The sequence below is a fragment of the Carassius auratus genome, chromosome 38 (assembly GCF_003368295.1).
Source record: "Carassius auratus strain Wakin chromosome 38, ASM336829v1, whole genome shotgun sequence".
NCBI lineage: Eukaryota > Metazoa > Chordata > Actinopteri > Cypriniformes > Cyprinidae > Carassius > Carassius auratus.
This window is the reverse complement of record NC_039280.1, coordinates 1,842,820-1,863,333: the sequence shown is the minus strand read 5'-3', so window position 1 is coordinate 1,863,333 and position 20,514 is coordinate 1,842,820. Positions and strand designations below refer to the sequence as shown.

The 20,514-nt window shown below is 38.0% G+C and overlaps 1 protein-coding gene across 4 annotated transcripts in view; it reads right to left on the bottom strand.

Moving 5' to 3' along the window:
• Positions 1 to 20,514, bottom strand: part of lyst (lysosomal trafficking regulator) — an 82,016-nt gene that overhangs the window by 7,936 nt on the left and 53,566 nt on the right. For 3 of the 4 annotated variants that reach the window (XM_026223410.1, XM_026223408.1, XM_026223407.1), the window contains 28 exons: positions 20,358 to 20,495; positions 19,978 to 20,176; positions 19,088 to 19,216; positions 17,490 to 18,099; positions 16,731 to 16,911; positions 15,244 to 15,413; positions 14,040 to 14,270; positions 13,764 to 13,930; positions 13,539 to 13,691; positions 12,547 to 12,708; positions 11,518 to 11,709; positions 11,163 to 11,359; positions 10,356 to 10,565; positions 9,504 to 9,680; positions 7,749 to 7,825; positions 7,484 to 7,672; positions 7,103 to 7,248; positions 6,445 to 6,538; positions 6,307 to 6,368; positions 6,154 to 6,209; positions 5,444 to 5,596; positions 5,104 to 5,348; positions 4,442 to 4,508; positions 3,365 to 3,521; positions 2,401 to 2,541; positions 1,183 to 1,400; positions 733 to 963; positions 37 to 226 (listed from right to left, as the gene is read on the bottom strand). In XM_026223410.1, coding sequence (XP_026079195.1) covers positions 37 to 226; positions 733 to 963; positions 1,183 to 1,400; positions 2,401 to 2,541; positions 3,365 to 3,521; positions 4,442 to 4,508; positions 5,104 to 5,348; positions 5,444 to 5,596; positions 6,154 to 6,209; positions 6,307 to 6,368; positions 6,445 to 6,538; positions 7,103 to 7,248; positions 7,484 to 7,672; positions 7,749 to 7,825; positions 9,504 to 9,680; positions 10,356 to 10,565; positions 11,163 to 11,359; positions 11,518 to 11,709; positions 12,547 to 12,708; positions 13,539 to 13,691; positions 13,764 to 13,930; positions 14,040 to 14,270; positions 15,244 to 15,413; positions 16,731 to 16,911; positions 17,490 to 18,099; positions 19,088 to 19,216; positions 19,978 to 20,176; positions 20,358 to 20,495 — 4,942 coding nt within the window. The remainder of the gene's footprint in view (positions 1 to 36; positions 227 to 732; positions 964 to 1,182; positions 1,401 to 2,400; positions 2,542 to 3,364; positions 3,522 to 4,441; positions 4,509 to 5,103; positions 5,349 to 5,443; positions 5,597 to 6,153; positions 6,210 to 6,306; positions 6,369 to 6,444; positions 6,539 to 7,102; positions 7,249 to 7,483; positions 7,673 to 7,748; positions 7,826 to 9,503; positions 9,681 to 10,355; positions 10,566 to 11,162; positions 11,360 to 11,517; positions 11,710 to 12,546; positions 12,709 to 13,538; positions 13,692 to 13,763; positions 13,931 to 14,039; positions 14,271 to 15,243; positions 15,414 to 16,730; positions 16,912 to 17,489; positions 18,100 to 19,087; positions 19,217 to 19,977; positions 20,177 to 20,357; positions 20,496 to 20,514) is intronic. The other variant, XM_026223409.1, reaches the window with a different exon arrangement.

Genomic DNA, 20,514 nt, shown 5'->3' with positions numbered 1-20,514 from the left:
TCATGATTTCTGCAGTCTCTTGTGTGTTCTCCTAACCTTGCTCTTTGCTGTAGATCATCATGAGGCAGAACTTGTGCGAGAGGCCGCAGATGGCACGCGTGGGCAGCGCCAGCAGGGAGCCGAAGTGTTCTCCGTGAGGTTGACTGAAACAGACCACGGGGTCCGGAGCACTGGGGGATCCCACATACTCGCCCCATTTCAAGCCCTTTATCCACGGCAGAGGACTCTAGAAACCACACAAGAGGGATCGAAGGCTTTAAAAAACCAACTGCGTGATCTGGGATTCAAAGAAAATCTCTCACTTCCAGAAAAACTGAACATTTTCAGCAACAAATAGGTCAATACAATTTTTTGAATGCATTTTAAAAGGAATATTAAGTGTTTCATCAGATTTGGAGAAATATAGCATTCCATCACTTGATCAGTAATATTAAAAATTAAAATCATCTTAATGCTGGATTTGTTTCAGCTCTAGTCTTCTCCAGATGTTCACTGATGGACTGGAGTGCTGTGGATTATTATTGTGATGTTTTTATCAGACTCTCATTCTGACGGCACCCATTCACTGCAGAGCATCCATTGATGAGACACTGATGCAGTGCTACATTTCTCCAAACCTGATGAAGAAAAAACTCATCCTGATCTTGTATGACCTGAGGATGAGCACATGTTAAACAAATATGCTTTGGTCTCAATCTGAATAATAGTTTTAGCGCTGTATGTTTGCTGTACCGGGTGGACGGTCTCTCTGGGCGGCTCGCGGCTCTCTCTGAAGGCCAGCTGCACCAGGAGGCCCATGGCTGCCGGCAGCTCTGCCTCGGACAGGAGTTTGGTTCCTGCTCGGCTGATGTGTGAGGTGTTGAACAGCTGTCTGGGTGTTTGGCCGTACGTCTTGATCATAGTTTCTAGAGCCCGACGCTGCACGGGGTCTTCAACGGCAGATACGTCCATCCCAAAGTAAGTCTAAAAAAGAGGCAGAGGAAAAATCAGATGGATACTAGTTGACGGTAAAGCTAATAAATGTATCCATTATGGTTTATCAAAGACTGATTTTCTTTAAGCAAAATATTTCTTATATATCTTAATTTTTAGGTCTTTTGGATAGGTTAGGACAGGCTTTGATCCATCAATCAAAAGATGCAAATATCATTGTATATAGCTGTACAGAACAAGGACTCGTACAGCAGGATGAAAGACATTGATGGCGTGGACCGCAGCTTTGCCCTTCTGCTTGAGTCCAAACACCAGGTCAATCCACTGACAGAGCGTCTGTGAGACTTGATCGGACTCCAGAGCCTGTCTGTGGATGAGGATGAAGAGGCGCGGGTCATTCCTGGCCCACGGCGGCAGATTCACGTGGTTCACCCGCTCGCTGTTCTGCCGCACGCCAAAGTCAAAACCTGCCAGAGGGCAAAGCGGGAAATATTATGCTAACATTACATGAATATTCACTGCTTACATCTTCAAGATCTAGGTTACTTAAAGGTTTTTTTTTTTTTTGGTAATTTTGACACAGGTGTTTTTATTTATTAAGACTCACCAGCATTTCATTTGATAAAAACTAATATTTACAACAAATACACACAGAAGCTTAAAGGCCTTAACAACAACTCGACAAGATAAAATGTAAGTTTATCACGATTATGACATTTATGACAATTATGGCAGAAATCTATTAGTTAGGAACTGTAGCATATACTTCTTAAAGTAATAAAAATAATAAAACGATTAAAATAATTTAAGGAATCTCACAATTTTTTTCCATGTTTTAATTTGAACAGTAAATCTTTGTTGTGCAGCATTTCTTTTTGTTAATGATTTTAGTGTTTTACGCCTTCATTTTATTATATAATAAACTCAAATGAAATTGTGAATCCAGAAAACTTAAAACCAACAATATGCTATTTACAAAAAAAACTTGTTAATTTTATAGGGACTTTTATAATCAAACATTTTAAGAAATTATTACATTTAGTTCATTTTTGTATAATTAATTTGATCTTAAATCCTTCTTGTCAAACTTTTACTGAATTTTTGTTAAATTATCTAAGTTTGCTTTTTTTGCAAGCATGCTTTTTAAAATGACGAAATTTTATTTGTTCTTCAAAATGGAAATAAATAAAATCAAAATTTTAAAGGAATTTGGAAAATAAATTAAAAATTGAACAAATACATGAAAAAATAAATTTATTTCATAAGGCCCTGAAAATGTAATTATTGTTAAACCTTTAATAAATTGTTAAACTGTTTAATATTCAAGATTTTAACTAAATAGACATGCTTTTTGATTATTGCAATTTAATTTAACCATTAAGACTAAAAATTAAATGCAATTAGGAATCATGAAATGTTGCATGCTAGAAGAAGAGGTCAAGAAAACGAGTAGCAAAAGAGCGCCACCTTCTCTGTTGACCAGAAACTCTGGCAGGTAGAAGAACTCTGGGATGAGCTCTTTGACGTCCGTCATGGACTCGAAGGACGACAGACGCCATGTGGTGTTCATGGAGTGGAACGTTCGGTCAGGAATATCAAAGCTCTGGTCTACGAGACACACAAAACCTTTCATTAGATTCTTGTTCAACTTGATGCAGATACACCATCTGAACTAAAAATAGACTGAGAAAGAAGGAAAGATGAATAAAAATGCTGGATGAAAGGCTGATCATCTGTCAGAGGCTAATGCATGTAGCGTGAGACTTCAGAAAGGCTCTTTTCAATGACAGTCTTTAAAAGCATCACACTGACATGTTTGAAGACCTCGCTGCACACACAGGAAATGCAGGTGCTGCTAAATATTAAAGAGTAGTGATGCAGAATCCTAATTATGATGCTGAATAAACTCAACGAGCTGCAGCTGTGTAAGCCTGTCACACAGAGTTATGAGTTATGGACAGTCAGGCGCAGATGCACTCAGTTTTACATATCTGATTTCATGTTTTCTTAGTTATGCAAACTAATTCATATACATTCAAAAGGATAAAAGTATGTACCAAAATAATCCAAAATATCAATAATAGATCAATACTGCTATTTATTAACCCTGTAAATCCTGATATAAGAAATAATAGATTTATTTTATTTTTTTAATAATGTGGAAAAGTTTAAATTTTTTGATGGCCCCTGATCATGATAAAGTTATGAAACTTAGCGAGTTTCATAAGAATGACTTGTTCTCCATATGTAAATAGTTTTGAAGGGTTAGAATAATGAAGGTATATTAAAAAGGACATTTTATTGATGAGATACAATTAAAATCTAAAAAGCTGCATATCTGTTTTTGTGAAGCATCATATTTGAATCTGCTTGGAGTGAATTTGGTCTAAAGGCTGACTATCCTGAAAGCTCTTCCTCAAACTCAACTGACCTTGATAGGCCAGAAACATCTTGGTGAAGGGAGGCAGCCGGACGAGGAAGTGCAGGACGGTGCCGCTGTTGGAGTAGTGAGAGCCGTAGTGATAGGGCAGGACGGGGGGCATGGGGTCGTCCTCTCTCTTGCCTTTCTTATACTCCTCCTCCAGGTACTGTGGAGGAAATCAGTGTGTCTTACACTTACACACACCTCATGACATTAACACGGAAGCTCATAAAGCAGTGATGCAATGCATTATGAATGCAAATAATCAAAGAGTATAGAATAAAAGCGTTGCTCTGTATTAAGCCTTTCGTATTATAATACTTTTGAGCAATGAAAGATTATTAATAGCTTATCTATCATATGTCTGCATTACTGTGCTATACATTTAAAAGAAATGTCTTTTAGTTTTATATCATATTTATATATTAAATATTTACTTGTTTTTAATTAATGTATTTTACCACAATAAAAAGAGCAATGTGTGACATTTTATTTAATTTTTATTTGTTCCCCACTAAATAGTTATTTTACTAAATGTTTAGATTTTATAAAATGTTTCTGAACTCATGATTTTTTCTAAAATAACTGTTGTAACTGAATAACAGCTGATGCTCAGCATTTTCGGTATTGGATTGGTTCTGAAAAAATTATATTGTTACATCATTAAAATGAACTGAAATAGTGTATTATAAACGCATGAAACACCCTGATTCACAACTGATTACAATACAGAAAAATAAATGATGCTCCCACAGGCATCAAAATGGTAAAATGATTATTAAATCATATTATTTAATAATGTATATACTGTAAGTGATGTGTAATAAATGTGATTAATGATAATATATTTTATCATTTATAAATATTTGGTTGTAGGAATGAATTTCTGTGATTGCCTTTTCCACAAAGGACACTTGTGATGCTACGTCAGAGTTCTTAAAAGACAACATAGCGTTGCCCTCACTGGAAATGTGCCTATGATGCCTAAATGCTGCCTCCGTAGGCAGCTCAGCAGGTTTTGGAACAGAGCCACAGTGTGATTGGTTAACAGGAGCTGGTGTAAACAGGAATTAGCGCCTGCAGTACCCTGTAATTGTCCACATAACGGTCTTCTTTCTCTTTAGACTGCACCGCGATCGGTTTGCTGAGGTTCCTGTTACATCAAAAATACAAACAGAAAGCAAAATTGAGTGCCACTTTGTTGATTTGCATATATTTCCATTTTCTGACACTAATGCTAATATATCTATATTGCATTAAAAAAGTACAAATGGAAGTATGTTAATTCCATTATGATCAACTACTAATTTTCAACATATAATTATAAATATTCAACAAAAAAATATATTTTATATTATAACTTATTTTATGTATATCTATTTCTATATCTGTAAATACACCTTTATATAATTTCTATATAAACGTCTAGTATATAATTCAACATTAATTTAATTACCTAATAACAATTCTGATTGAAAATAATAAATCTAATGATAATATATATATAAATATGTATATACACACTATATATATATATATGTGTGTGTGTGTGTGTGTGTGTTTAAATTTTTTTTTTAGCTTTTTTATATGTGTTGAAAAAAAACTAAATCAAAAAAATTTATTAGTTCTTAATAATATTTTATATTGTTTAAATATTAAATATTTATAATGAAAAAAGGAATGGAACTAATGGACATTTCTGTATATGAGAAACACTACACAAATACAGTAATAATGTGTGTTCTGGCCTGTAAATGGAGGCGTCCTGCAGGTCCAGCGTCTCACTGGTGTAGTCTCGCAGGATGAAGGGGAAGACGGGATACTGCATGAGGTCGTTGAAGGAGCGGCCCGCGTGCTTGTTGAGGTGGGTGAGGTACTCGAAGTTGGTTATCTGTCCTGAGCTCCACAGGTGCGTGAGGGCAGAGATGTTCCCGTACTCCAGCAGGTTGGGCAGCTCTGAGCTCAGGATGTTGTGGTAGACGTCATCACGAAACTGAGACGGAGACCAGAGAGTGCATCAACAGGAAGTTAGAGTTGTGCAGAATCTACTATAGATCATTCAGTGTTTGACAGAGATGTCGTCGTTACCTTGGTGGTGTCAAACGCGAGCAGCAGCGTCCTGCCGTTGGTGAGGAAGATCTCCATAGCATTGTCTCTGAGCTGCCACCAGCGCTTGTGGACCTCCTTTATCTCCTCATAGGTCCAGGAGAAGGAGGCCGGCTCCGTCTCTCCGTGAGGACTCTGGCGAGAAAACACACCAAACACACATATGCATCATCATAATAACTAAGAAAATAAGCATGAACTGAAATTTAATAAAAAAAAAAATCTAACTTGCATTAGGTAGCCACTTATTTTAAGTTACATTTCTAATTTTTAAGTTGAAGTACTAAATTAAACTCAACTATGTAGACATTAAAACAAATTAAACTAAAACTATGTGACATTAAGACAATGAATAATAATATGAATTCCTAAAACGCAACAAAATGACTCAAACAAAAATGAAAGCATGAAATAAAAAAATTAAACCTACTTCAAAATATTAACAGAAACAATAATGGTATATCAATATCCTAATATTTATTCTGAGTTATATAATAATAATAATAATAAGGTGCTAAAGCATTTTTTTTATAATTCAGAGAATTAAATATTTCACATGTATTTCTTCTTTTTGTCTTTAACTTTATGGGAAAAAACTTAAAGCTCAGATTGTTTAAGATAAATGAATGATACATTTTTATTATTACTGAAAACCATATATTCCTAACGTTTAGAAAAATAAAGGAACTTACTTGGTCATCCAGTGTCTCTGCAACGTTTTCCTCCACAAAGTACATCCCAGACTTTCCTGCAAACCCGTAAACAAGGCAGATCATTCTAGCAGTCAGCAGATGACGGTTAACACCAACACAAGACTGATGTTATGGAGGGAGGACGAGTCTTACCCAGCAACAGCTCTCCTGCCGTCTCTCTAGAGGGAGCCACACTTACACACTTCCTAGTAAACCTAAACACAACAAAAACATGTAATGTAATTATTTGACTCTGAAACAGACTGGTTCCTAGCTGTGCAGTGTCAGTACCTGATGGGCTCGCTGGTGGCTTTGTCCTTCACTATGGATGAAGACGAGTGAGTTTTGTCCTCAAACAGGAAGGACAGAGGAGCCTTTATGGCATCTGTGAGGGACAAACCATGCATGAGACCAATAACATCACCAATATCAAAAGTGTTAGACTTCCATCATTCCAGCAAGCACTTCCTGTACAGCGGCAACACCACGTTACTGTACGATTAATATATTCATACACTATTCTGATTAACCTCTTAACTGTCACCCGTCCCCTTTGCTTCACTATATTACAAATAAATCCTAATCTGATCATGACAAATGGAAAGGACTAAGACTCCTAAATAGATCTTCTACCACTGTTATTTGACACAAATAATGTAGGAACTGTAATATAGTAATTTATGACAAGACTGCACCTCAAAATCTACATCATAACAGGAATTCTGACCTTTGTCCGTTCCATGTTTTCACCATAATACTTGTTATACTGTATTATGTGATACTTTAATAATCTAGAAAGCACATCGTGATCAATGTAAAAAAGTACATTTTATTGATTTATTTGTTCTTGAAATCTTTGTTTATGCTTCGAGTACCATGAAAATGCACGGTAGATAATGTAGAGAACAGAAAGTGTTGAGTAGACGTCTGAAGTGTGCTGGAAGCTCACCGTCTAGTTTGTGGCGGTCTTTGAGCAGATATTTGTTCGGGATGGTCAGGTAGCAGCGCTGCAGGCGTCTCCGCTCTCGGTTGGGACCCTCAGTGGGATCCAGCTGCCAGGAAGTGGGGTAAGATGACTGATCGTACCACACCGCCCTGTTCCATGGGGAAAAAACAACATCACATGGTGATGAGGATGAGTGAGTGATGACATGGGCACAGGGCTGTAACGGATTGTAGATGATCCATACTGTAATCATCTGTGCTTGTTTTATTACTTTAAGTACTAAAGTAAGCTTGACTCTGAATCTGTAGTATGATGTGAACCATGAGTTTTGTGATCCGTTGCTCCACTAATTTGATCTGTATTGCTCCAGTGAGTGATGCTGACCGGTCGTGAGTGAGCTGCTGCACCAGCTCCTGCCAGTGGCGGCTGGCGCTCAGGTCCGTCTTGTACAGGCCTCTGATGTGCTGCATGACCTTCTTCCGCTCCATGCCCTGCCTGAGAGACACGTTCTGAGTCACGTCAGCCGCGATCTTCGAGATGTCCTTCGACTTCCCGTCCAGCCTCTGCAACAAGCTGAAATAGAGAACGGAAGAGCTTAGAAAAACGTCTAAGAACCGTGTTTATTTCGAGTTTTGTTGTGAGAGCTCACCTCCTCTGCGTGTTGGTCAGCTTCTTTTCCCAGGCTCCTTTGCTGGTTCTTGCCTCTGACTCGTATTTCAGTTGCTCCTTAATAAGCAACAGTAAAACAGCTTCAGTTGAACATTAATAAAATGCGAATACTTCAGCTGAGCAGCTTTGAGCTACAGATTATTTAAGAAAGCAGTAATATTACTAGCATTTATAATACAGGTATACAGTAAACCGCAAAAAAAAAATCTCATGCAAACTTTATCACTATACGCAGACCTCAGGGGGAAACTAAAATGCTACAAAAGTGCAGAATATGATCTTTATTACTCAGGAAACCAGTGCGATCAATCTCATGCTGTGTTCACACCAAACGCGAATAGAGCGTCAAATTCTCGTCTACCGCGCCTAGTTTGCTGCTTGACCATTTTGAGATCATTCGCTTCATTCGCGAGAGTAATTCGCTTCATTCGCGCGTGAAATTAACACAACAGACGCGAATTCGCGTCATGGGGGGGCTTCTGCCAGCTGAGTTCACGCAGCATTTTCAACCGCCATTTTTATTCGGATAATTTTCAAAATATTCACAATATAGTTATTGTGTCATGAAATGTATATATATATATATATATATATATATATATATATATATATACATTTCATGATACATTCATATATATATATATATATATAGGTCATTTTAATGTATATATATACATTAAAATGACCTATATATATATATATATATATATATATAGGTCATTTTAATTCCTGTCTCTATAGAAATATGAACTTTTGTCATATAGCTCCGGTTGACTGCTCACTGACAACATCAGTCGTTCCTCCTTGTTGAATGAGTGGAGAAGGGTATTCCTGCACAACCGGAGGCTGCAGGAACATACTGTTGAATGAGTGACTCCTAGCAGGCTCCTGATTGGTTAACGCGGCGCGAATTGACTCCAAAGTTCAAATTTTTCAACTCGGGCGGCAGACGCGAATTCGCGTCAAACGCTAAATGCACAAAAAGCACCATTCGCGCGAAGCGCTCTATTCGCGCGTCAATTCGCGTCGTCCACGCCGCGCTTAACGCCCCATTTGCGCCGCGAGACCTCCAGACGCGCGTAAAGGCGCCTTTGCATTGACTTAACATTGAAATCATTCGCGCCAGACGCTATATTCGCGTTTGGTGTGAACACAGCATCAGCCAATAATAGTAGGTCAAACAAATAAGTGTATGGATGACTATGCATTTGCTCTAGTTTTGCTAATATTTTAATTTAGGCCTAAATTTAAAATGTATATATTTAAATTGTTTATAATTTTTCCATCCGTTTGGATTACACCGATTTAACATGAATTTAATGTAATGCATATAGGTCGGTCATAATAAACTGAACGTGTTTTAAATACACAATAATCTAGTTTAAATATTTATTATCAAATGTCCCATAGATATTTCAACCATGCCCAGGCTTTTTAACTGAATGCATTTAATTGTTTTCACAATTAACAGATTTTTGCTGAATCTAAGCATTATTAATATATATATATAACTTAAATAAAATTAAATAGAAGCAAATAGTTAATAATTAACCATGCAAAGATTTTTTAAATGAATGTTCCATTTATGAATGACTGAAAAATATGAATCCCATTAAGTTAAGAGTGAAAAGCATAAAAAACTGAAAGTTCATGCATTCCCTGTGAATCAAGCACACGTTCTCCTACACTGTTAGAGCTTGTTTAACCCAGATGGAGTGTGTGTGGCCATGCGCACCTCTCTGATGGCTTTGAGGAGGTCTGGTTTGGCGGGAGCGCTGGGTGGGATGCAGCGGTGGCCACAGAGTTTCAGCGCCGTCATGAAGGTGTTGGCAGCCGCCTGCTCTTCTTTGCTCAGGGCGTCTTTGTGATCGTGCAACAGCTCGTACAGATACAGAGCCAGCTTGGGCCCATGCTAACAAAAACAAAACCAACAAGAAGGAGCAATTATGAACCAAAAATGGTTCATTGGAAAGTTGAATTCATTTTCATGAACCAAATACAGTATTATATATCACTGAGGAAATAATGACAGGACAAAAAAGACCTAAAGAAAGGAGTGAGTATTGTGTCTGTCATTGAACAGAATAGCAAACATTTGTGCAATGCTTAGAAAAAGGGTCTCAAATTTGTTCTGAGTGACCGTTTTGTGTTAGATCATTTATCCCTTCAGCAAGCTGTGCCCATTAATATAAACATTTTTCCCTACCAGCTACTGTTTTGAGGAGTTTTTATCCACATTTAGTCAAAATTAGTTGTCAGTTAATTGCTTTTTGCAAACGATGCAGTTCTGCTACGCTGGGTCTCTGAGGGTTAATGGTCTTTTCAGTGCTAGTCTACAGTATAAAGGAGAAAGGACGGCACTGCTGCTATGGAAACAGTATCATGAAGATGTTTCTGTGGGTTATTTACTGTAAGTCAGCAGCAGCGCAGTGAAATGTCACAGTCTTCCCCCCAACAGAGGAAGTGTGCATGTGAGCTGTGCTTTGATTGGATAACTGTCAGCAAATAACCAAACAAAATGTCACACCGTCTCTGGTTGGCATGTAAAAACAAAACGCCAGTTCTGTCAACACATCAGCGTCCTCACCTCGAGGCCGGGACTCAGGCTCTCTCTGAGGATCTCCGAGTAGCTCTGCTCGCGGACGAAGTCTAGCGCCTCCCTCCTGTCCTCCAGAGGAACTGCGGGGCTGAGCGTGTGCACCAGCATGCGGCCGATCTGAACCCTGAACGTGTCGCGGCAGGACCAGAGGATTCGCCTCCACTGCTGACGAGGAGCTCCACCACGACCCGTGCTGCCCTGAGGAGATGAACCATCACAAACTGAACGTTAACATATCGCTACACATTTATCACATGCTCAAGTGTTTTGCATTTTTATTTGGCCATTAGGTATCACAAAGGGAAAGCAACTTCAAGTTATTTTATTTCAGCTAGTTGTCAAGACAATATTAGCTTTTTCATTTGAATTAAGTTGAAGCACTAAAATAAACTAAAACAATAAAAACTTTAGACAAATAAATTAAAAAATCTACATAAAATCAAGTATATATAAAAACGACAAAACACAACACAAACTAAGTTAACTAAATTAAAATGAAAATGGAAGATTTTTTTAATATACATGCAAATGTTGTTGTTAATTATTATTAAGGATGTCAATATATTTAAATTGATAATTTAAAAACAGCATTTAATAAAAGACACAATGCACTAATTGATCAAATACAACAATATTTGTTGAAATAGGCCCCAAAAGGAAGACAATTCAAAGATAATTCTGGATTTTTTATTTCTCTGGAATAATGTGCATTGAATAAAAAAAAAATTAAACCAGTAACAAACTAAAAAAAGGTCACTTGAATTTTAATGCTGATGTCTAATGTAAGCGACTCACCAAGCTGATCCTTATGCCCTCCATCATTAGTTTGAGAAGATCTTTGCGGAAGCTCTTCATGTTGCTCGGTGGGATCGGGGTTGACGGTGTGGAGTCGTTCTCATCGGTCGTCTGCTCACCAGGTAACAGCATGGACGACATCGAGTGATCAGGAGACTCGGGGAAGTTCAGGAAGTCAAAGAAATCCTGGCTGATGTCTGGAGAGTACAGAACAAATGTACTCAGTCTGCATGGACTTCCTATACTTTCAGAAGCATGTCAATTGCACTGAAGTGTTTCGTAATGGACGCACAAAGCCGATGATAATGTTTATGAGCAGATATATCATCACTGATTTGATGTCTGTCTTCTGTACCTTGATAGATGAGTCTGTTAACCGCCAGAACCACGAGTCTCTGCAGTCTCTGGACCAGCTCCGTCTCGCTGGCTCTGATGGGGTTTTCTTGACTCATCCTCCGCTGCATCATCTGGTTAAGTTCATCGCTGGCCACCGAGCGCATTCGCATCAGCAGTGAGTCTGAACGGGGCACCGTGAACTGCCTACGACCTGATAAAAACACCACAACATGCTTACTGAACTAAAGGAACAGTTCGTAAAGAAGAGGATCAGAAATCACACAAACACACAGGGATCTAGAGACGATGATTAAGTGGTTAGCCAAGGCAGGTTGTCATTTACACCTGAAATGCACCATCCATCATAGTAGAAGATTTTGAAAGAGGTCTCTTCTGCTCATCAAGACTGCAAATATTTGAGCAAAAATACAGTCAAATTTGAAAATATTAATATATTTTAAAATAACAGTTTTCTATGTGAATCTATGCTAAAGTGTAATTTATTTCTGTGATGTGCAGCTGTATTTTCAGCATCATTACTCCAGTGTCACATGATCTTCAGAAATCATTTTAATATAATAATTTACTACTTAAGAAGCATTTCTGATTATTATCAATGTTGAAAACAGTTGTGCTGCACAATATTTTTGCGGATACAAGGTTTAAGTTCAAAAGAGCATCATTTATTTGAAATAGAACTCTTTTGTAACATTATAAATGTCTTAAGTGTCACTTCTGATCAATTAAATGCGAATGAATTTCTTTCAAAAAAAGCTGGATGTTAATGGCAGGTGTAAATGAGAGAGAGTTTGAATGATAAATCAAGAGACAGAGTTGCAGGAAAAGTCTTTGAGTCCTGGTGCAACTCTGAGTTGATTTATTCTGGGTAGTTCGAGGATAACACACCACACACAGGCAGCAGTAGTCCAGGACACTGAGCCGATGAGCAGCAGACACGCTTAAACACTTCACTGCACGCGCTCAACATCCCTGAGAGAGCCAGGATGTTGTGGCCTGTTTTGTTGTTTCGGATGGGGTCGATGGCTACCTGTGTCTGAGGGGAACATGTAGGAGTTTGCTCCGGTAGGGGAGGGGAGGGGGGAATCCTGGGACAGGAAGCTGAACGAGGAGGGCAGAGGAATCTGTCCGTATGAGCAGTAGTGCTGCCGGGGAATACGGGGAATTATGGAGTCTTTCAGCCCCATTGAGCCTTGGGAGTGTGAGGGGAGGTGATAACACAACAGAAACACATGAAACATCCAGGGCTGATGGGTAAGACAAGATGAATGGAGATAAAACACACAATAAATCTATACAGATATCTTATGTCTGTTTATTTTGTGTGTGCATATTCTAATTTACCAACAAAATCAGTCCTAAAAGATACGGGAAAGAAGCTAAATGTTTTTTAAAGAAAGAATTTAAAAAAATGATTAAAAAAAACATGCATAAAAAAACAAACAAATTAATAAATAATAATAATAATAATAATAAGAAGAAGAATACTTTCATTTGTAAAGCTACAGTCACTTTTGAGTCAAAACTGGTTAACCAAAACCATCAAAACACACCATTTCAAACGAAAATAAAGCATAAAATTTAATAAAACTATAATAATAAAAATAACAACAAGTGTAATAAATATATATAAAAAAAACTTTTGAATGAAAAATTAAAAGAAAAACACTTTTGAATGAATTTCAGCTAGTTTCCAAACAAACATTTTTCAATTAAAATAATACAAATGAAATAAAAATGAATAAAAACTACGTAGATACATATAGAGCTAATAAAAATGCAAAATCACAGCAAAAATACTAAGACTTTAAATAAAATTAAAACTAAAATGGAGAAAAAACTAAAAATGATAAAGACAAAGGCTGATTCTAAATATCAATAAAAACTGTAATAGTTTATCAATGATACCCTGAACAACATGAGGGTGAGTAAATGATGACAACATTTCATTTTAGGGGTGAACTATGCTTTTAAAGATATTTCAAAGACACGTCACATCCTCTGACCTCCGGACCTGCTCACCTGCGATACTCTTGCGTTTCTGCTGTAGAGCGTGATGCGGTGAAGCGGGCACGTGAACATAGCTGCTAGATTTCTGAGGGTCCTGATTGGCCGTGGTCTTAATGAAATCGATGGCTGCCTGGATCACGCGGAACTGCAGAGCTGTGGCCATTTCTGAAGAAACAACGGAGAACTTGAACAACACGTCACATATCATTGTTGTATAAAAGTATTAGTCTTCTTTACCCTGTGTGTGCCGAACTTTGCTGGTCTGCATGTAGCCCAACAGGGTGATCAGGTCTTCAATGATGCGGAAGTACTGCGATCCCGAGGAGCTGCAGGAGTGGATGGTGACGGCCACCAGCAGCTGCTGAATGTCACACACCACCAGCTTGTAGTCGTTCGGAGGAATCCTACAGAGTGTGTCAATCAGATTGGGACTTTATTGAGCATTCACTACGTTCAGAATCGTCAATCAGAATGAATTCATTCCAATGGAAGCATCTAAACAGGGAGCAGTACCCGTTCTCCAGGCCGTTGAGGGTGGACAGTGTGTTGAAGAGCACGTAGAGCAGGCCGTGGTCCAGCAGGATGTCGGTCAGCTTCGGGCAGGCGTTGAGCAGCTGCAGCAGCAGACACAGGCCGTTGTGCACGAGTGAGTTCTCATACAGAGAGTTCTCCAGCAGACCCAGCACAGGGATGATACAGCGCTTCCTGAACGGGGAGATGTTCTCCATATCCTCCAGATCCAGACTGAGATGAGAGGGAACACTGTGATTGATAAGGATGCTGCCGGGTGAAGTTTCAGTCAGTAGACCTCATGCAGAAGATTCTTGAATGTTTTTCCTCACAATTATTTATTGCAGTAACACGGAATGAAAAAATAAAAGGTAAACGTGTCTTCATAACTAAAGTGCAAATTAATTAAATAAGCACACATACACATTTTAACATTATATAATTTCAAATGAATAATAAATTTTTACTACTGTCTTTTTAGAGCTGCTTTACAGCAGAATAAAATTTTGCTTCCATCATTGAATCACTATTTTCTTGCTTAACACTGTAAAGATGGATTGAAACAATCTGTACTGCATGAAGTGCTATTTAAATCAAGGTGACTTGACTACAATATATACAATAAATATATGTTATTTTTGCATCTTTAACCCTTTAATGCGTACACTCACACCGATGTGATTAGAGCTTTCAGTGTGTCATCGTCATCAACTGATAATTTAAATCCACTTTTGTGCTTTGGCTGGCGCGGAGACAATAATTTTATTTATTTTATTTTTTATTTATTTTATTTTTATTTTTTATCTTTATATTTTGTAATTTTAGTACTTCAACTTAAACTTAAGGAAAATTTAAAATGTTGTCTTGGCAACTAACATTTATTTTTTATCATTTTATTTTTTTTATTTCAGGTAAGAGTTATTTTATTTCTCTTAACATATATATGCTTTTCTATTTATCAAAACAAGAGTTTTTTTCTACATTTATTTCTAAATATATATATATATATATATATATATATATATATATATATATATATATATATATATGATAATACTATTATAATACTATTTATAATAATAACAATACTATAATTCTTAATAACAAACAGATAAACAAAACAACAAATAAATCTAAATAGCTGGTTCATTTTCCCAGTTGCACCTCTATGGTCACGTCTTCAGCTCTAGACTGTTGTCATACTCACTCTTCCTCGATCCCGACCGGTCGTCCGAACAGCATTTCCAGGAAACACTCCAGCACACCCTGTGAACCCTGGTGCAGGAACAGCTGATTGGCCAGCAGTGAAAACCCATGGTTCTTCAGGAACTTCTCCTTCTGCTCTTTCTGTGTCCGGCTAAAGTAGGCGTCCAGGAGCTACATGAATAAACATAAATGTTTGTGTATTCATGAGATATTACATAAAAATGTATAAATTAAACCTACATCAGCTTAAATAAACAAACCAAAGCAGCATATGTGATAAACAGTTATGAACTGAGAGATAGTGAAAAGACCAGACATTTTATTTTCCTAAAGAAAACTGTTTGTATTATTATTTTTCACATTTGTCCATAAACATTAAATCCAATTGGACTGAATTTTTTTTTTAATTTCAATGGGTCTATTAAAAAAAAAAAACATGAATTTCTGTATTCTCCTAAAAATACTAATACTATTTGAAAAAAAAAAGATAATAATAATAATTAAAAATAAAAGTCTATACTATTGTCATTAAATATATTCACAAAACTAGTTTTTGAATGGATTCATGGTTTTATTTTTGCATTTAAGAAACCCCAATAAGCAATTATTAATAACATTATTTAAATGTAATAGCATATCTTTTCAAATTAAGATAAAGTTTTAACTTCTTCTATTAAAGGGGTTATCAGATGAAAAATTTACTTTCACACGTTGTTTGAATATAAATATGTGTTAGCATGTGTGTGTACACAACAACCCTATAATGATAAAAATCCACCCATATTTTTTAATCCCCCAAAATAATAACCCCTTTCTTAAATCAAGGCACTCTTAGACTCTGGCCAGATGTTCGTCACACAGAACAAGATTTTATGTATCTTTGCAAATCACCTTTCCTAATAATGTGCTAGTTAGCAAGTTCAATGACTAAAGTAAACCGTCTCATGAGAACAGCTCACAGAGCTCATTATCATTTAAAGGGACACACACTGAAATGGCTCGCTGTGAACAGAGCTGTTTTTGACAGGGTAAAAAGAGGTGTTGTTTTACACTACCATTTAGAAATTTGAGTATGTTATAGACTTTTCATGAAGACCCCAAAGAATCACATCAACTTGTGGAAAATGGGCATCTGATGTCCCCTTTAATTACATTTGTACTGTTTATATGGATTAATAATCCCATGTTCACGGATTAATTCCAAAGGATTAAATCCATATCATAGACAGAGATGTTCCATGTTCCACATTAATAAGCATAAAATAAGATATAGTTTTTGGATGCAGCACATGAGAGTCTAAATGTTGGCAACAATGTGCCAAACAGTTTAATACCCTGAAATGTACTGTAATTGTAATTAAAGTATTTTGCATTCAGTCTTTGTGACTGACTTTGTGGAATATTTGTATTTTCAAAAACATTTTTTGGCACACTGCAAGACCTTTAAAAATGAACCAGTGAAGGAAAAATAAGCAGCCATGTACAGACCTTCATGACGCCCTGCTGTATGAGAGGAGAAGAGTGGTTGACCAGGACGAGAAGAGCCTCTGGCTGGATGAGTTTGTCCATCACCTCCTCCAGCAGGACGTCTGGCAGCAGGAGCAGTACTCCTCTAAGCAGATCGTACAGACCGCAGCAGATCAGAACCAGACAGTCTTCAGCACTGGACCTGAATGAATCATGAAGCATTAGATCTTCAGCTGTGACTCAGAACCTGTTCACTGAAAACACTCAGCATGCAAAATACACACGAATCCATCACAGAAATAACTACACTCCCATGACAGAAATTACTCATACTGTGATATCAGTACAAACAAAAGCGAAACCAATATTTGAAAGAGCACCAATGACAGCTCAGACACATCTGCAATGGTTTGTGGACAGGAGCTCGGAGTTTAAATGCGTTAACATTTAATGAGTTTAATTGATTGGATATATCTTTAGTTGCAGGAAAGGCAATGATGAAGACAGAGGTAATTACTCAGTAACTGTTGACTGAAAGAGCACACTGAAGAGATGATGTAACTTATAAATGAAGGCTAATATTATAAGTCATTCATCTCCAAAACTCAGCAGCAGAGATGTGCATAATTAAAGAGTGCTATTCATCGATGGAATTTAAAAGATATATTACGCACATCTAGCACGACTCAATACATTTTACAATGCAATTTTATTTTCTCTCTTTGCATGGAAATGCTAGGATTTCCAACAATATAAAATCATCTGGTATTTTCAGAGTACCTGTCGTTACCGGAGTCCGCCTTGCTGTGTCTGTCATACCCGGGAGAGTAGGTGTAACTTTCCCAGTCGTCCGGTGGAGCGGCACGGTCAGCCACGGTGGGCCAGCGAGCGATCGTCAGAGAGCCGTTCTGTACAGGAAAAGCCAAACCCAGACTGGCCAGGTTACTGTGGCTCCTCTGGAAGGACTGGATTCCCTTCAGGCTGTCCGGTCTGCGTGGCGCTTCCTCACTGGTCCAATCTAAATGGTCCTCAGAGTCCCCCGGGCTGCCCGCTGCGCCGTCGTGCTCCTCCTCTACACTGATGGAGGGCGTTCGGTTCCCCGTGACGCTGCTCTCCTCATCACCGCCCATGTTCTGAGAGTCACATATGGTCTTTGCTGACTCACAGCTGCTGAGGAGCTGCTCGTCTCCGACCCGCTTCAGGGTCTCTGTGCTGCCCAGGGCCTGCTGGGTACTCCGGGATGTCCCCTCCTCAGGCTCTGTGGTCCCCGTCACGCTCCCATGGGTCTTACGGGGTGGCAGGCCCGGAGAAGAGTGTGGAGACGGGCCAATGCTTGGGGGCCGCAGTGACAGATCTTCATCACCATGCTCAGGGGAGGACGTGTGGCGCACTGTGGGACAAGCACACAACATTTAGTCAAGTCTGACAATTATACGTTTTTCATGCTCAGAATTGCCTCTTTTTTCACAAAGATGTGAGCTCTTCTTTCTCTGCTGCAAGTTTTTTTATTTCATTGCCAAACATTAAAAATATTATTGCCCAGTTCTTTATGTAACGTTAGACATATCTCCACATTAACTGTACACACGGATATGATGATAATACTGTAAAGCAGATCTTAACTGATTGATTCTTTTATGACCTTTAGTTCTTTTTTCCTATTGTATTCAAGTCAGGTTATTGTGTTCCTTTGGCTGTGTTTGGGATCATTATCTTGTTGAAATATCCACCCTTGATTCATCTTCATCCTGGGACTGAACCAGCTAATATTCCACTGACGAGGGGCAGGATTGCTATCAAATTACTGATTGATTTCTGCCTTTGTCTTGGCTTTCCTTGTCTTTTTGCACCTCCTTTTCTTCATGTGTGCAATATTTTTTTGTGTTTCATTCCATTTTATTACACAACTTTCTGTGCATTAGTATGCATTAAAGCCCCCTTTTCTTGACAATAAGTGTTCCCGAACTAGTTTTTGCAACATTGTATCAACATGGAAGCCTAGCTTATAAGCCATGAAGATAATAAGATAATATAAACATTAAAGTCATGAGTTTCTCTAAAGCTGCTTTCAGATGAAGTATATTGTGTAACCGCTATATAAATCCATTTGATTGGACTTGACAGGCAGGGTTGTGCTGTAATTGATTTGTATTCGTCAAAGGTCACGTCTTTCAAAGCTTAATAAGGTGCAGCAGTGGCATACAGTCAGACAAGGACATCTCCAGTGAATACTGCTTATGAAGTGCGACAGAGTGAGTAAGCATGATTTTTTGGGGGGATTTTGACCTTCTCACGAATAAGCGCATTATCGTCAGCGGACGGCCGGGAGTTAATGATTGTAAGTCTGCTGCTTTAATGTGACTGGAGGTGGTGCTGACCTTCGGCGGGTGTCTCTGTGAAGACGGAGGGAGACAGTGAAAGCACAGAGCTGCAGGCTGATTTCCCTCCACTGCTGGAGTGCCGCAGGTACATCATGGACTGAACCTTCTCCTGATACAGCTTACCATCTGATGAGAAAAAACACATGAACTGAGATGCTCCCGTTTACTGTCAAATCTACATCTCAGAATGATAACTAACAAAGAGGAATGAGCTGTAAACTCAATGCTAGACTACTGCAACAAGAAAATGAAATCAGTTTAACCGGCTTAGTTTTCAGAGATCTCTTAACGACTATCAGAATAATATCAGCATTACTAAAAAAGCTTATAAATACGGTTATAAACAATATCTGAGTTTGAAATAATCTTTATATGTAGAGCATGAAATGTAGAGCAAAAAAATAAGACGTAAAAAAATAATAGTAAAAAAAAAAAAGATTCACAGAAATATCAGGGTTAATAAAAACTATAATGGCAAAAACTTTACAATTAAACAGATTTTGTGTGTGTGTTTTAATATTATACTATTAAATAAAGAAATTAACATGAATAAAAGAAAACATTAACTGATTAGACAGTTTTACCAACTAAAAATGGGAAAAAATTTTCGGTTTAATTTTTTTGTAACTTGCAATCCACATAAATATGTTGTTTATTAGACATTTAAGAAAAAGAGACAAAAAAAAAGGTAAAAAAAATATTTTTTTCTGTTTTAAAACCTGTATAGTCGTTCATCTGTGGATCAAGAAGGCAAAAGCGGCGTGAAATTTCTGTTAATCATTTTCTTTTGTGTTCCACAGAAGAAATGAAGTCATACAGGTTTGGGAAAATGCTCTTGCTTTAATGACTCCTCGTGATCAGACTGGGGCTCTCTGAAGGTTTCTCACCGATGTGCAGAGAGAAGTAGAAGCTGGAGGGCGTGTGGCACACGTAAGTGTTGGTGGGGGGGTGAACGGCCAACAGGAAGTTATAGACCAGCCGCAGCAGGTCCAGGTCCGGAGGAGACCCCAAAACCTCCTGAATGATTTTGACAAACGAGAGGCAGACCTCCTGCGGGATGGAGGTCAGGTACTCGTCTCGATGCTCCTGTGAGGATAATGAGATGATGTTACATAATGACCCACACGCTGATCTATGATTGGTGTTTGTTCCTGCATTCTTTTCTTTCAGTATACCTTCAAGTGTTCGTTCATGTTTATTTCATGAAGTAAGAAGATCTGTTAACTGATCAGACCTCGTGTGTATGTCCATGTAGTGAACGTCTCACCTGAAGCACCTGGCAGGCGAGCAGGAAGCGATGAACCACCTGCGCCTTGAGGAGCTGTCCAATGTTGAACATCTGCTGAGGATGATGCACCCGGATGAGGATCTCTAAAGCAGTCAGCAGTGTCTCCCACACGCCACACTATCATACAGCGGTCACA